At 46.6% G+C, this 16243-nt stretch overlaps 2 protein-coding genes across 2 annotated transcripts; one reads left to right on the top strand and one right to left on the bottom strand.

Annotated features, from left to right (window-relative positions):
• The first annotated feature begins 400 nt into the window (after window positions 1-400).
• LOC109745915 (uncharacterized) lies at window positions 401-2532 on the top strand. Its single transcript, XM_045233718.2, has 3 exons — window positions 401-608; window positions 1058-1341; window positions 1423-2532. Exons 1-3 carry the CDS (start codon window positions 416-418, stop codon window positions 2251-2253), a joined length of 1308 nt encoding a protein of 435 aa, XP_045089653.1. The 5' UTR covers window positions 401-415; the 3' UTR covers window positions 2254-2532.
• Window positions 2533-13018: 10486 nt separating this feature from the next.
• On the bottom strand, window positions 13019-15326 carry LOC123497296 (uncharacterized). The gene is made up of 2 exons (XM_045233717.2): window positions 15197-15326; window positions 13019-15120 (listed from the first exon to the last, which is right to left on the bottom strand). Exons 1-2 carry the CDS (start codon window positions 15324-15326, stop codon window positions 13019-13021), a joined length of 2232 nt encoding a protein of 743 aa, XP_045089652.2.
• Window positions 15327-16243: the final 917 nt, after the last annotated feature.

Here is a 16243-nt window from a genome sequence, read left to right as displayed (position 1 = left end):
ATGTACGACCGGATGCGTCCCGTGGAAAACGGAACGGGCGCCACTGAGTGGACTGTTTCCCTCCCGTCACATGCATCTCGGCGGAGGCGGGCCCCGCCGGTGTCCGTCGCCACCATCCCATCCCCAACCGGTGATCCGTTCGCGCCCCGGGCAAACAACCCGGCCGCTTCACTCCCTTCTCCGTCGCCATCACCTCCGAAGTAACGTGCTCCTAATACTCGTCGTTGCGGGTATCTGCACGTCGTCGTGCGCATACAAATTAAACTAGCACGTCCTCTATATAAGCCATGCATGCAATGCAGCGGCTCTATCGCCGTCCCCCATCTCCACTTCTCTGCTGCATGCTTCTGCTGTCCAACTTACTTGTCTTGTCGCAGTCAGGCATCGTCACACAAGGAGAAGGAGACAGGCAGCCATGGCGTGCGTCTCAGTACCGGCGGCCACGGCGGAGATGGAGCGCGCCTTCTCTCATCTCCGGCCGGGCTTCCGCTTCCACCCCACGGATCAGGAGCTCGTCGGCTTCTTCCTCCGGCGCAAGGTCCTCCTGGGACACGGCTGCTTCATCCCCGAGGTGGACCTCTACAAGTTCGAGCCTCACCAGCTACCAGGTATATAATGCCCGTACCGTCGTACAATTCTATTCTCTCCGGCCGGCGGCCACCTGTTTCAAATCACACACATTATTCGTGTAAACCCATCGATATAATTAGGAAAAAGATCGCTGCGGTATGCATGTGTATGTTAGGTTTGATTTTCTTTCTGAGTACGTCAAGTATATATGAATTCACTTCTTGATGTTTTTGGCCATTCTGGATTCAAAACAAACAAACCTGAGGCCCACTTTTTGTATCCCTTCCTTTGTAATCCATATATGCCGATCCATCTCGCATCAGTTGAATTTAGGCCGATCGCCGCAGTATTATATGAAAATTGACTTGATTTCCTTTTTCATTTTACTAGCTAGCTAGTACCGATTAAGTTGATTTTTCTTTTCAAATCAAGTAGTATATGTCAACTGACTTATGTTCCATGTGTTTTCACCTGCATGCACGCACAGCCATTTCATTCTCACCGAGCACAAGCGACCCCGGGGCCAAAGTTGAGTGGTACTTTTTCGCTCCGAGGGGACGAAAGTACCCAACCGGGTTTCGCATGGTGCGGGCGACGGTGAAAGGGTTCTGGAAGTCGACCGGGAAGGACCGCCCCGTCATGCACAACGGCATCGTTGTCGGCATGAAGAAGACGCTGGTGTTCCACATGGGCCGAGCACCTGGCGGCACGCGGACCAACTGGGTCATGCACGAGTACCGTCTTCACGACCACCGCAACAACCACATTGAGGTACCTTCATTCTTTTTTCTTTTCTTGATACAGTAATTGAGCTCCACGCCTCACATACACCTGCATGGTTGATTTGTTCAGGACACATACGCGTTGTGTCGGGTCTTCAACAAGAACATGGCGTCCCTGTCGACGAATGCGTCCGGTGATGCTGACACAGATGAGGATCTAATGCAGTTCATGCCCAGTGTCATCGACATAGGCAAGGATCTAATGGAGTATGTGTCTGATGGCACCGGCTTGCACAAGGATCCTAAGCATTTCGTGCTTGGCATTGTCAGTACGGACAAGGATATGATGGAGTACGGGACCTGCAGCACCGACTCGAACAAGGATCTGAACAAGTTCATGCTTGACAGCGTCGACTCGGTCCGGGATCTCATGCAGTCTATGCTCGATGGAATCGGGACCGACAAGGATCCCATACAGGTCCAGGTTGAGTCTGATGGTGCCGACGCGGAGAATGATTTTATGAAGTCTGTCTTCGGTGGCGTTGGCGCGGACATGGATCTCATACATGTCGAGTCCGAGTCCGATGTTGCCCACGCGAACAAGGATGTGATGCAGTACACCCTTGGCAGCGGCGGCACAAACAAGAATCACATACATGTCGAGTTCGTGTCCGATGAAGCTGACACGGACAAGGATGTGATGCAGTTCGCGTTCGGTGGCATGGGCACATACCAGAATCCCATACAGATCGAGTCTGAGGTCGATGGTGTTGACACTGATGAGGGAGAGAAGCAGTTCCTCACCGATGGCGACGACACGGGCAATGGAGAGATGCCAATTCTTGCTGATGGGGATAACTCATGGTACACCAAATACCTTGAGGAGGAGGATAACTCATGGACGCAGTTCCCTTTCACCGATGTCTTGTACACTGGCGATGATATGGGAATGATTCCTTAATATAGTTCATCTTGGGCGATGTTTGTCTCTAGAGCGTGGACTGACAAGGTACAATGAAGAAACGGTAAAGGAAAGGATGAGAAGAGAGAAGACTCCTGCTCCATTATCTATATGTGGGTTGATCGTTGAGTCATATGTTGTTGTATTTTCCTTTTTATGTTTAAATAAAATTTTCTAGAGTCCTTTGTATATGTAAACGTTGAGGTTTCTTCACCTTAAGAGTTCTTTTTGAGAGTACTCTGCCTATTAATACAAATTGAGATGTGAAGAATTCAGAAAGAGCGTATATCAAGGTCGTCTCCTCTAGTTTAGAATTTAGATTATGCATCCGCTAAAACACATCCTTCAATTTCTTCGCTTATTTTGTCCTGGATGACCCAGTCACCATCAACAGAAAAAAAACCCAACACCTTCCTCATCCTCCTCCGACTGCCCGCTAGCTCCTCCTCAGACGGGGCCGACCAAGTCCACCCACCCTATAATCTCCCTCTTACTCTTACTCGGGTCATGTCCACTAAATGTCTTTATCATTTCTAAAAACTGCAAGTTTCAGGAAAAAAATGTACTTATTTATTTGTGAAGATTATTGGGCCTACATATGAACTCGCACCATCAACTTTCACCTTTATGTTTACTCAATTTGAATCTGTGTAGCATAATGTGTCGGATCAGTCTCTCGGAGGTGTTCATATGATTAAAGTGTGTCTGTATGCGTTCATAAGATAGTGTATGTGTGTATGTATAAACGTCTGCATTTGTACCGTGTTAAAAAAACATCTGCCTATGTCGTTTTTGTGTTCTTTAAAAAAAAAAGATCACTAGAAACCTTGGTTCCAAGAAAAGGTAAGTCTGATGGACACGCGGGGATGGGATGGAATCAGACGCGTCCAAACCATGGTCGTGCACGCGGCTCAAGTAACTTCATCTTCTTCTATAAGAAGACGGACAGATCGAGCTCACTTCCAATCCATCCATGGTTGTCCACTTGTCCTGGGAAGGAGACCATGCACGCGGAGGACAAGGCATGTCGTACTAAGTACTAACTACTAAGGGAATGTATCCCGGCGGTAGGTATCGTACCTGTGCGGAGGAATCCGAGTCTGCTTGCAGGAAGGAGGGTTCGCCGGCGTTGGTCTCGTCGTCCCCAGGCGCGCGGCACCTCTTTGCCGTCGTGTGCCGACATGGAGTCGGGCACGGAGGATACACCCTGCGATTCGCCGTCGTCGGTCTTGGCATCCCGGGGCAGCACCTCCTCGCCTACATGGAGCACTCGGCGCCGACAAAGTCTGTAGTAAGGGCGGGGCCCAAGTCCCGGCGACACGGGTGAGGCCGAAGCCGCCGATCTTTGCGACATGCATCGATTTCCTCGTGTAGGAACGTCAGGCCGCCCCACACACGTCCAGGTGAGCTTGGACTTGGAGGGATCGCTGGTTGAGGCTGCTCGCCCCCCACGCATCAGCTCACCAGCTCAGGGTGCTTCACGCATGGACGCCGATACATGTGTGGAGGAAGAGGCCCCCACTTCCTTCAGACGGAGCAGACCAAGTCTCGTGTCCCGCCGCCATGGCAAGAAGGCTGACGGGGTGGCATGACGAGGAGCTGTGCGGCAGTTACACACCCTGGCCTGCTGGCCACTCCGGCGACATGGGCCGCCGTCAACAAGGATGCCGCGGACGACGCCATCGGCACCCTGGGCGACCACCGCGCCTTGGTCTTTGTGTCGTCAATATCATATTGGCCCGCCCTCGCGACCAGCAAGGGCTGCGTCCACGACATCACCGGCATACTGGTTAGCGTCGCCGACGCCAATTCCGTCGGCAAGCTGCCTCCTCGCGGAAGATCGGAGGTCGTCGCTAGTTGGATCTGGATTTCTGGAAGCGATGCCGATCGGGAGGAAGAAGATGCTCTAATAAGCGAGTAAATAAACGAAGCATGTGTAGCTTGTTGCTACTAATCAATACAATAGATAGAAGAAGATAATACACTCTATCATGGTGATAGAGTCAAACTGATTAGTTAGACTGAAGCTTTGGTTGAGTTAAATAAAAGCGGTTTTGAGAAACTCCCACGCTTTCCAGACATACATTTTGATTTTGAAAATACTTCTTATGTATATAGGATAAGTACTTCCTTCGGTCCAAAATTCTTATCTTAGATTTGTATCGATACAAATGTATCTAGTCATGTTTTAGGGTTAGATACATCCGCGAGTTCGGGTGAGGAGGTGATCCGTCGTTCCTTTCTTAGGTGGCTGCTGTGGCGGTGCAAGAGGCAGGTGACGGGCGTTAGTGTCAAGCTCAGAGATGTTCTGCTATCTTTTCAATTTTTTCATGTCAGTCCTTACGTGACTTGTACTTTATTCTTTATGATATGAAGAGACACCTATTACCATGCAAAAAGATACATCCGTATCTAGACAAATCTAAGACAAGAATTTTAGAACGGAAGTAATACGTAATAGCAGATTAATTCCACATGAACTTCTTTCTTCATACACCTGGCAAGTTGGTGAGATTGGACTGCCTCCCGTGTCGCTCCAAGGCGACACCGAGGGCGAAGAACCCTAGCGCTCGAGGTCGCCTCTGCTCTTCCATCCATGTGGTGGCGGCGGCAGGACTTGCCCGTCGCTGGGATCTTCCTCCCCGTACATCCCCTCTCCTCCCCAACTCCGGTTCGCCGTCGCTGCCCCATCCTCCAACGTAGCCGCCACGGATCCAGCGGACTAGTCAGTGGGTCCGGCCATCCCTAGAGTGGATCTCGCCTCTCCGGTGGTCGTTGCTACTGCCTAGTCCCTGAGCACTAGCTGGGGTGTCCTGCGCCGCCGCATGTTGGTTCTTCACCCCATGTTGTGGTGGGCATGGCGGGAGAACTGGATGCCTTCCATCAGCCGGGGCTGGGACCTGGGAGGCACGCTCCTCTCACACCCGACACCAGTACGTGGTGGATGGCCGTGCATCTAATGGCCATGGCATGGTTTGGTCGTTCCAGGATCCAGGCACATCTCCACAGATCCCGCCGGCCGACAGCAAGGCCTCTCTCACGGGCACACACGCTCAGGCGAGGGCTCGTATGTCGGTGGGCTAGGTCGTGGTGGAGCTCCCGTCCAGGATGGTCGCTTACCCCGATATGGTTCTGCCAGATCTTAGGCCTGACACTCTTCAGATGATAGGTCATCTTTCTATTGGATGTTGAACTCTTGGATTTGGTCGCTGACGAGTTCCGGTCTTCCATGTCAGAAATCTACATGGATTGGCGTATGTTGCCCCTGGATATCTAGATCGGAAAGGCTTCTTTCGCGCGCACGCTCATATTTTCAGCCAACACGGCCTTAAGAGGGCGCGGTGCGAAGCATCGCTTTCTTTTGAGTGTCATGGGACCTGTCTAAGTCAAGATTCTGAAGGCATTGATAGAGGTGGGGAAAGTCATGACGACTACGATTGGAGGTCTTGAAGCTTCGGTGGAAGGGTATTTTGAATGCGACGAAGATTGTGTACCAAGTGTGTGGTGACTTGTTTCAGCGGCCTCGGCAAGCGGGGGCAGCAACACTGGAGGATTGCATTTTTGGTGGTGCTCCTCGAGTATCGAGTCTTGATTCTCAGGGTGAAAACCCAAGGTCTGTCCTTTATTGGTTGTACCTGGCAATGGCCTTGTTGAAAGGCATTGTTTTTGAATGAACTAGAACTTTCTCCGGGGTGAAAACCCAAGGTTTCAATCGGGCAACGAAAACGCCTGTGCATTGTTTTCATATTGGAGGCGTTGTTTTTGGAGAACCTCTTTTGTATTCCGGGTGTTGTCCTTGGTGGTGGTTAGAGTGCTGCTACTGCTAGTGATTGTTATTGATTTCATGCTCCAGTCAATTCATCTAAAATTCCGAACTAATATGGGCACGAAGTGCACGCGATGGTGTGGTGACTAGAGGAAGCAGCCATCACCCCTAAAAAAAAGAGGAACCAGCCATCTGTAGCGTGCAGGCATATATATTTTACTCGTAGAAGATATAGCTTGGGCAGCAGGGACGCACTTGAGATGGGCTGCCCGGTTTCCCGAAAAAAAAAAGAGAGATGGGCCCCGCAAAGAGTGCCCAGCTATGTGGCTGGGGTGTAGTTGGGTACCTACACAAGCTTGTATCCAGACGCAACTTGTCTCCTATCACTTGGAATAATTTCTACTACCACTATATCTGCTCCCGCTCCCAGACACACCAAATCATCCCATCCAAAAAGAGAAATGTGAGTTTGGTCGTAGGCATGGATATGGCTAGCGGTAGCGGATACCATTTCTACCCGACGGACAGAGATCTCATCGACTTCCTCAAGCGCCAGATCTTCCTCCTCTACAGCTGCGAGCCATGTGACCTTCAATGTGCGTGCAGTTCATATCCCTAACTAATACTCCTAGTATGCGTGCTCTCTTTCTTTCTCTGTAAAAAAGGCCTTGCATGGTTCAAGTGTCACAAACCAAGCCGTACACCAAGATGTTGCACAGCGGCAAGTACTGGAAGAAGATCTCAGAGTTAAAATTCATAGAGTGCCAGGGTGTTGTTTCCAAAACAAACACATGGCTATTCAAATGACACAAACAGCTAGCCCACATGGATTGCCAACTCATCAAGAAAATAAAAACAAAGAAAACCCTATCGTTCTTTAAATTTTAACTCTGAAGCCGTATTAGTAACCCACATCTTCTCCTCGTCTGCACGGGTGGTTGCCGGCGAGGTTGCGGTAGTCGTCGCCGCCGACTGCCACCATTGGCTCGTACTGCATCTCGTACGCGAGCTTCCTGGCTAACGAGTAGAAACGGTGCTGCGCAGCTGCCGGCTGCTATACCTGTAAGGGGTGGCCAGCTTGCTCTAGTAGTGTCCTACAAGAAGATCATATATTGTTTTATATTGTATAAACAAAAAACATAAAAGTATCTGCATGGAGCCTGCACTCCTCCACAACTTCCTGAGGGAATTATGAACGAGTCTTTCAAATTTAAAATTTATATACTCTTAGGTTTTTGTTACGAAACCAACACATGGCTACTGATGACCTCGCGTGCACTTTGACCCAAATTGTCAGCCTCGTATGGGCACTTTGCAAGATGTCTGACCAAAGCACACAAGTTGCTCTAACAAATGGTCAATGCAATTTAGTTGCAAACAAATGGTACTATGAATTGAGTTGATGTGTTTGCACGCAGACAAGACATTTTGCCCTAGTAGAGAAGACGAGGGAGCCAAAGAAGGGTGCTACTTGTTCGTGCCAAGAGGCCAAAAGTACACTAACGGGCCTCGAATGAATCGGGCGACGCAATTTGGGTTCTGGAAGTCCACCGGAAAGGACCGGCCCATCATGCACCGCCACGCCACCATTGGCATGAAAAAGACACTCGTGTACCACCATGGCCGCGCACCCAACGGCGTGCGTACCGATTGGGTCATGCACGAGTACCGCCTCCCTCACCATGAAATTCAGGTTTCTTTCTTTCTATGTATAGTTGTAACTGACCAAGCTCCAAGCATATGTGTGAATAACCATGAATGTATGACCTAATCAGGACATCTACGTATTGTGTCGGGTCTTCAAAAAGAGCAAGACCACCCCCTCATTGGATGTGCTCGGTGGTGCTGACGCGGAAAATGACACCAGAGTGCGCAAGGAAGGGATGGCATCCTTACCCGATGGTGGTGACACGGGCAAGGCCGAAGGCATGTCGTCCATGACTAGTGGAGTCAACACGCACAAGGAAGGGATGACATCCGTGCTTGGTGGAATTGACACAAACAAGGAAGGGATGTCATATGTCCCTAATGGCGCTGACATGAATAAGGAAGGGATGTTGTTCATTCCTTGTGACGTCAATGAGGACAAGGAAGCGACGTCGTTCCTGCCCGGTGGAATCAACACACACAAGGAAGGGATGTTGTTCATTCCATGTGGCATCAACGAGGACAAGGAATGGACATCGTCCATGCCTGATGTCACCGACACACACAAGGAAGGGAAGGGGTTCATACCCAATGCCCCCGACAGGAACAAGAGATGCAGGCCAAGATTGGTGACATCGGTATGGTCGGTGCCGCCGACACGAAAAAGGAAGGGATGGAGTTCATGTCTGGCGGCGCTGCCAAGCACAAGGAAGGGTTGCAGTTCAAGGCTCATGGCATCGACGCGCACAAGGAAGGCATGCATTTCATTCGCAGTAGTGAGGACATGCACAGGGAAAGGGCGCACTTCATGCTCAGTACCGTCAACACGAACAAGGAAGGGATGCAGTTCATGACAGGTGACGCCGAAGCAAATAAGAAAGGGAAGCAGTTCACGCCTGGCAGCATCGACAGGGACAAGGATGACTCCTGGATGCAGTTCATCTCTAGCGATGCCTGGTACTCGAGCACTGACATGGACAAGGATAGCACTTGGATGCAATTCATCTCCGATGACACCTGGTACCCTGGCGATGGTGGCACCTCTAGCCCTAGAGCGATTATCTAGATATATTGTCTAGCACTTCTATCCTAATTTATAGTCATGCTTTTTAATAAAAGGGGTTCAATAGTGTGGCAAACTCAAAGTTGAGACTTGAACACATTGTATTAAATAAAAAAAGATTAATCACTTTACATTTTTTTTTGTTTTTTTGAGCTATGGGGAGGGTGCCTAAGACCCCAGAAGTTGGCATTACTTCACAATTATTTTACAACACAGTCCTTGGAAGGAACTCGCCTAGTAATGGGAAGTTCTATATATTATGAAGATTCAAATTAACAATATAAGTTATTAGCTAATCTTCCTAAGGTAATTGTTAGGACATGGTTATGAGTTTGAACAGGGTCAAGCTGGAAATTTGACATGACTCATATTCTAGGATTTGATCTTTTTGATACAAAGAAAAGAACATCGATGTAATCCGTCCAGTTTAATAAAAAGGGCCTAGGAATATGTTCAAACTCCTTTGTGGTTTGAACATATGAAATGGGAAATTTGATCATGAACTTAAAAATTGTGATCCTTGAATAACCATCTAAAATCTTAGTGCAGATATAATTCCTAATATCATGGTCCAACTCCAAGTTATAACTTGAAATTCCATATCAAGATTCTAACAACCAAAAGATTTGGCTAAAAGTCATAGGGAATTTCTATCTAAGATCAAGGCTTTGGTATGTAAGAATGATTATGGAAATAGGATCCTAGAGCCAAAGGAATTATTAAGATATTTGACTTAGGTTCAATCTATATGAAATTGGTATATGGAGTTGGTTGGCATGAGGTTTATGTTTAAGAAACTTAACTAAAAACTTCCTAAGTCCGAATTTGGAAATTGTGATTATTTTATCAGAGAGGATCCTGATGATTTTCTTAATAAGATTTTGTCAATGACTAAAATTAATTTGGTAGTCAATTACAATTTGAATAAAAGAAGGTCATTTTAAAGATTTGGTGCCAAAACAAGAATACATATGACTGGAAAATTTTAGAAAGCATTCTAGCACATTTTTCTACGAGTCTTGCAACCCCCCCACCCCCCACCCCGCGCCGCCCTGGCTGTCAAATTTCTGCTCGTTCCTAGCCGAGGCCTCGGCGTCCCCAGGCCTCACTTCGCTTTCCCCGGCCCCGCCTTCTACGGCTTTGGTGCTGCACGCCATCGCGTCCTTCCTACACAATCGAAATCGGCTTACCCTAATTTTATTTCCGGGGGACTTACTTCCAACTAAGTCGCTCGTTTATACACAATTAACCACACGTTAATAGGTGCGGGTGGGGCGTGTTGTCGTTAAAAAGCAGTTTGGCCAAGCAATCAAGCATATTGACTACTTTGCATTCCTTTGCTTTCCTATAAGAAAGAGTAGAAGACCAACGGAGGTCTAGACCGAACCCATTAATTCCTCATCATGAGAAAAAAGAAGCAAGCCTGTGAGAGATCCAGAAATCCCTCCATCCCGTTTTTTAGCTAATCCCTCGGCCGGTGGTAGAAGACCAACCGATTTTTTCTTCTTCTTCAGATCTGGATCTTTGGAAGCCAATTAAAGGGAGGCGATGCCGATGCCGATGAGTTCGGGAGGTAGAAGATTCAACTCTAACTGACTGAAGAAAGGAGGCAGCTGGTACATGTGTATGCTAAACGATACGTACAAATAACATACTTTATCTTTTTTTTAGAAAAGGAGGATGACCCCCGGCCTCTGCTGGGAGATGCATGCGGCCACTTTATTGATTATTCTCAAGGACCTTACAAACTATTACAACAATATGTCTGAATCCGCCATCTTGGCAACATTTGCCGCTACTCCTATCCAAATGATGAAGGCGTGCTAGCTGGGCCACTACCCAGACCACTCATCTAAGCCTAACATCAAAATGATGAAGAGGTGCTAGCTGGGCCACTACCCAGACCACTCACCTAAGCCTAACATCAAAAGCTGTAAGCCCCAGCCGAGCCACATACCGGGTCTGGGGTACAAACCGGTCCGACGCACTCGTGTGTCGTCGCCGCCATCTTCCATAGGTCCGTCTTCAGCAAATATTGAGGCTTCTACCTTGTCTGGCCACTCAGCCATCAACGTCACCACGACACCAGACAGCTTCGTCCTCCTGCGCGAGTCCATCGCCACACATCGGATGCCGAATCTCACTGCGCCACGCCGCCGAGATACGCCGCCATCAATGAGTAGGATGAAGCACCACTCCGCCGAGTCCGGCAGGGCTGCTGAAGACCAAGCACCGTGGAAGATGGGCTCCGAGGCTGAGCACCTAGGCGGCAGAGCGCCAACGCACCGCCACCAGACGAACTCCGACCACGCCACCAACCGCCGCCGAGCAACCAAAGCATCACATCCACCCCAAGCTCACCACGAACGACACCCCCAAGAGGGCGACGACGCCGCCATCAATGAGTAGGATGAAGAACGGGGCGGCCAGATCCTCGCCGCCACCTTCACCGGCGGCCGAGCGGCGAGCCGGCGGCCACCTCTGGTGGCGACGAGGGAGAGGAGAGGTGGGGGAGAGGGCCGGCGGCGGGCTAGGGTTACACCGCCCGAGTCGCCCCTGCGGGAGCGACGCGGGGGCCTTCGTGTGCGATAGTCAAACTCATTAATTAGACGCTTGGTTGGGTTAAATATTTCTAGTTGCCTGCCACATGAAAGTGTGTGTAAAGATGGCTTCTGTAGTCGCAAAAAACTAGTGGCAAATTAGCCCAAAGCCATCTTCTCCTCGCGAGCTCATTTGAGCTGTCGATGAACAGGAAAATTTAAAAGATGAAAAGACATTTTTTTTGGGTTCAAACATCGTTGAAAGTTTTACATAGTCACAAATTTCATCTTGAAAAGACATTCGTGGAACTCGTGGCAAAATAATTAAATCAGCACTCCAAAATGACTCCAAAAACAACATTGTTGGACATGAGTTTTTTTATACGACTGCCAAGAATGTGATTTCAATATGAAATTTTGTGAGCACGTAAAACTTTCGTCAATGTTTTCACCCAAAAAAACAGAAATTTCTGATTTTTTTTTCAATTTTGCGAGCTCAAAAACTCCACATCCCCAATTTGTGTCATACATAGGAGGGCCAAGTTGTAGTTCTCAAGCACCTTGGTGACCAATTTTTTGAAAAATAAATGTCAAAAAACATATTTACTACAAATCCATGAAATTTTGTTTTAAAAGGAAATGTAATTTGTACGCTTTACAAAAATAACAAAATTCTGGCCCAATAACAAAAAAAAGCGCATTTGAAAATACATATTTGTCTTTTTTGCAAGCCACGTGTGGAAGTAAAATGAAATAAAATTTTGCAGATACATAATATAAAGTGAAAGTAAAATGAAATAAAATTCTGCTCGCGTCAATTGAATTGATGATCGATGTAGAAAAGATGGACGCGAACTAGGACAATGATGGGATGCAGTAGCGAAGGCAGGTAGCGGCGGTAGACTAGGTTGAAGTAACCGCACGGTTAACGTGCACGCATGACTAATGAAGTCCTAATAGTAACACTAATTAATTGCAGGGACTCCTATATAAGGGATGGATCAGAGCACACGCAGCCCAGCTCTGTGTCTCTGCTGTCGCTCGCCGCCCCATCCTCATCAGGGACATCTCCGCTTCAATTCTGCTGTGGGATCGATGGGGCGGCGAGCGACAGCAGATTTATTTTTTTGTCGCTCGCCGCCCCATCGATCCCATATCTGTCTCTCCCTCTCTCTCCTCCCTCCCTCATCAGGGACATCAGCTCAGCTCGAATCCACTGATGCGTTACATTCCTGCGCGCACACGCCTCTCGCAGTCGGTCGTCACAAAAAGTCCAGGCCGATCGCCAAGGGGCCATGCAGGGCCGGATCTATATTGGGCGGGGCCCTTGGCCAAGTAAATGGTATGGGCCCTAAGTCTAATGTATATGTACACATATCTAAAAAATAAACATATATGTATGTAGTTTTGCTTATAGAATAGTAAACGTAACATCAAACCACACATTGTAGTCTTAAAATATAACAAGTAGTATTTGCCTCGAATTTGATTACCTTAAATAAAAAATAATTCCAATGAGTCCAATGACAATAATGCGTCAATGCTTTATAAAAAAGCTTCTCCGGGCATTTCTAGATGCAAAATCATTGATTATAATCTCAAGATCAATTTTATCCAAGATATCCTTCTCAATGCAACATGTAGCCAAGCCATTCAATCTGTCTTGTAACATAGTTGACCTCAAACAATTCTTCAATAGTTTCAGTTTAGAGAAACTTCTTTCAGCCGAGGCTACAGTCACATGTATAGTCAAGAGGATCCGATAGGCAACTGATACATTTGGATAGCAATTTGCAGCGGTAACAAACTGAGAATCTCAAGTGCTGACATCAAAGCATCTGGCAAGGTTAGTTGCAATACTTTTAACTCGGAGAAAAAATCATCAAGATCAGCATCTCGCGACTTCTTATTAGTAAAAGCTTTTGCAAAAGTGGTGCATGATTTGCGTAGACTACTTTCATCCAAAGACTTCAGATTATTTGAGTTGAATAAGAAACCAAACAAATCTTCAAATGCCTTCAGCTGATCAAATCGACTAGACAATGAAGCAATTGCGGTGTCAACAATGACAAGAAAGTATGTAACTCTGAAGGATTCAATAGCTGACAGTTGTAGATCTTCATCTTCATCATTGATTTCATCAAAATGCTTCTTCCTTTTACTTTTACGTTTTGTACGAAATTGGGGCTCTATGCCCATATCCAACGCAATGGCTTTGGCACTTTCAATACTAGAATTGAAGCCTTCATCTCCATACTTCTGAAAATATGACTTGACCCCATCAATGTGTTTTAGAGTAGCATCGATGCACACCATTTTTTCTTGTAACATTTTGCTCACCATATTAATAGAAAATAGTATGTCATGCCAAATAATCATACCAACTAAAGTCTCAAATTTCCCAAGTGCTTTGAACAAAGATTGAGCATCACTTACTGTAGCTGGATCATTATCCTCCCTAGCAGTCTTCTCCAACTCCTTCAAAGCTGATCTTACTTGGGAAGTTTGGTACCTTATAGGTTGCACACTCTTTATTCGGCTCTCCCAACGAGTATCAGACAAAGGTTTGAGAGTCAGACCTGGAACATTATCAAGCAAAATCTTCCACCTTTTAGTAGAACGTGCAAACAGTACATATATACGCTGGATAATACCGAAGAATGAAATGGCATGTTCGCAAGATTTTGCCATATCACAAAGAGTGAGATTCAAACTATGACATGCACATGGCATATATAATGCTTTGGGATTAACTTCAAGCAAGCGATTCTGAACACCTTGATTTTTTCCCTTCATGTTAGAACCATTGTCATAACCTTGCCCTCTTACATCAGCAACGTCCAGATCAAGAGAGTCCAATGTATCCATCAACACATTAAAAAGCCCTAATCCTGATGTATCATGAACCTTTAAAAACTCTAGGAAAAACTCCTCGACTCTTGGAATGTTACTTGACATATTCACACAACGCACAATTAGCGTCATTTGTTCTTCATGGCTCACATCTGGAGTACAGTCCAATATAACAGAGAAATACTTGGCATCCTTGATGGTCTTTAAGATAAACTTTTTGACGGAATCAGCAAGAAGTAAGATCAACTCATCCTGAATACCATGGCCAAGATAATGATGATGTATTTCCTTGTTTTGAATGCGCCTAATATGTTCTTGCATCACAGGATCAAATTCAGCAATCATTTCAACTGAGCCCAAAAAGTTGCCATTATTATGTTCAAACAGCTTCTCATTTGTTCCTCGAAATCCCAAATTACGTTTTGCAAGAAACTTCACTAAAGAAACTATCCTGAGCAATACCTGTCTCCAACGCTCTTTTTCCTTTGCAACCTTCTGCTGCATCTCATCATCAATTGTTTTGTTTCTGCTTAACCTCAACCTTAGTTCATTCCATGTATTCATGTTGGTAAAGTGTTCAACACTAACCTCATGTTCTTTGAGTCTTGCACTAATACGCCTCCAGTCCCTCAATCCATCAGATGCTAGCAATGACCTGTTCTGATTTGATTTGAATAACTTGCAACAAAAACAATAAACTTTGTCAACCTCTTTAGAGTAAACCAACCACTCTCTGTGAATAACCTCTTCATTAGCTAACTTTCTGGTGTAGTGAAAATATGAGAAATGTCTACCCTCATCATCCTTTGGGAACACCAGATCCATTTCTCTCACAGGCCCCTTTTCAATTAGAATATCCCGTTTGCTGTTGTCAAGATTATCCCATGTTCTAGGATCATATAGAGATAACAGAGAATCAACCTGCTCATCAATATTCGAAGCATCGGGTGAAGGCTGCAAATTTTCCTCCTCCGTATTGTCCTTGTTAACATCAAGACCTACATTTAAATTTAAGAAATTATAATTAGTTACTAACTTACTTCTGCAAAAAATTGAAGGTATTTAATTACTTACCCTGGCCCGAGGACTGTTCATTGACCTCATGATCAACATTTGAATTATGATCATCATCTTGATCATGTTCAGATTCTTCAATTTGATTATCATTATTGACATCAACACTACTTGTTGCCGGAAAATACATTTTTAGAGCCCCTTTTTGTGATTCAGCAAGTGCAAGATCCCTTTTTCTTTTTTTCCTTTTCGCACAACCGGATTTATGTTTCGGTGCCATATCACCTAAAATTATGAAGTAATCAACAACATTACATAAAGAATCAAACATTGAGCTCTCCTGTTACTATTATACGCGTCATCTAAAGAAAAAAGCCCCATATTAACTATACCAGAGAAGGGCGATCAGAGATTCGGAGACACCGGAGCAATCGTCGGAGCCTCGGAGTGTCGGAGACAGGGGCGATAGGACTTAGGAGCCAGAGCCCAGAGGCAAGCGCATGCCCTGGCGATCGAATCCTGGTTCCTGGATCGGTGATTCGGAGGCTGGAGGCGATCGCCGATCGGCGACTCGGCGAAGATGACCGATGACGCTGGAGTCTGGACTCTGGATACGAGGACCAGTCCAGCCTCGAGGAGTCGACTCGTCGCTACTCGCGATCCGTCGCGATCTCCGCTCCTGTCGAGGCGTCGAGCGCCTACGTGCTGGACTGCTCGGCAGGCCGGCCGGGCCAAGGCTTCTATTTTTTTTAGATGTATAGTAATATATATATATAAGGGTATACAAAATTATGGGCCCCCTTTAGATATGGGCCCCTGGCCGCCGCACCAGGCCGCATAGGCCCAGATCCGGCCCTGACCGCAGCGCCGCCGACGGACAGGGAACGACAGAGAAAAGTAAAGAAAAGAATCAAAAGACTCCCATTCCATCGTGTATAGGTTGATCCTTATGTCATATATGTTGTTGTGTTTTCCTTATATTTGAATAATATTTTCTAGAGCCTTTTTTGTATATGAGTGAATGTTGAGGTCTCTTAACCTCAAGAAATGTTGTTCGAGAGTATTCACGAAAAAGGGTTTCCCCCGCTTTATATTATAAAGCAGCAG

Source organism: Aegilops tauschii, chromosome 2 (assembly GCF_002575655.3).
Source record: "Aegilops tauschii subsp. strangulata cultivar AL8/78 chromosome 2, Aet v6.0, whole genome shotgun sequence".
In the NCBI taxonomy this organism is placed as follows: Eukaryota; Viridiplantae; Streptophyta; class Magnoliopsida; order Poales; family Poaceae; genus Aegilops; species Aegilops tauschii.
This window is presented reverse-complemented; position numbering and strand designations above follow the sequence as displayed.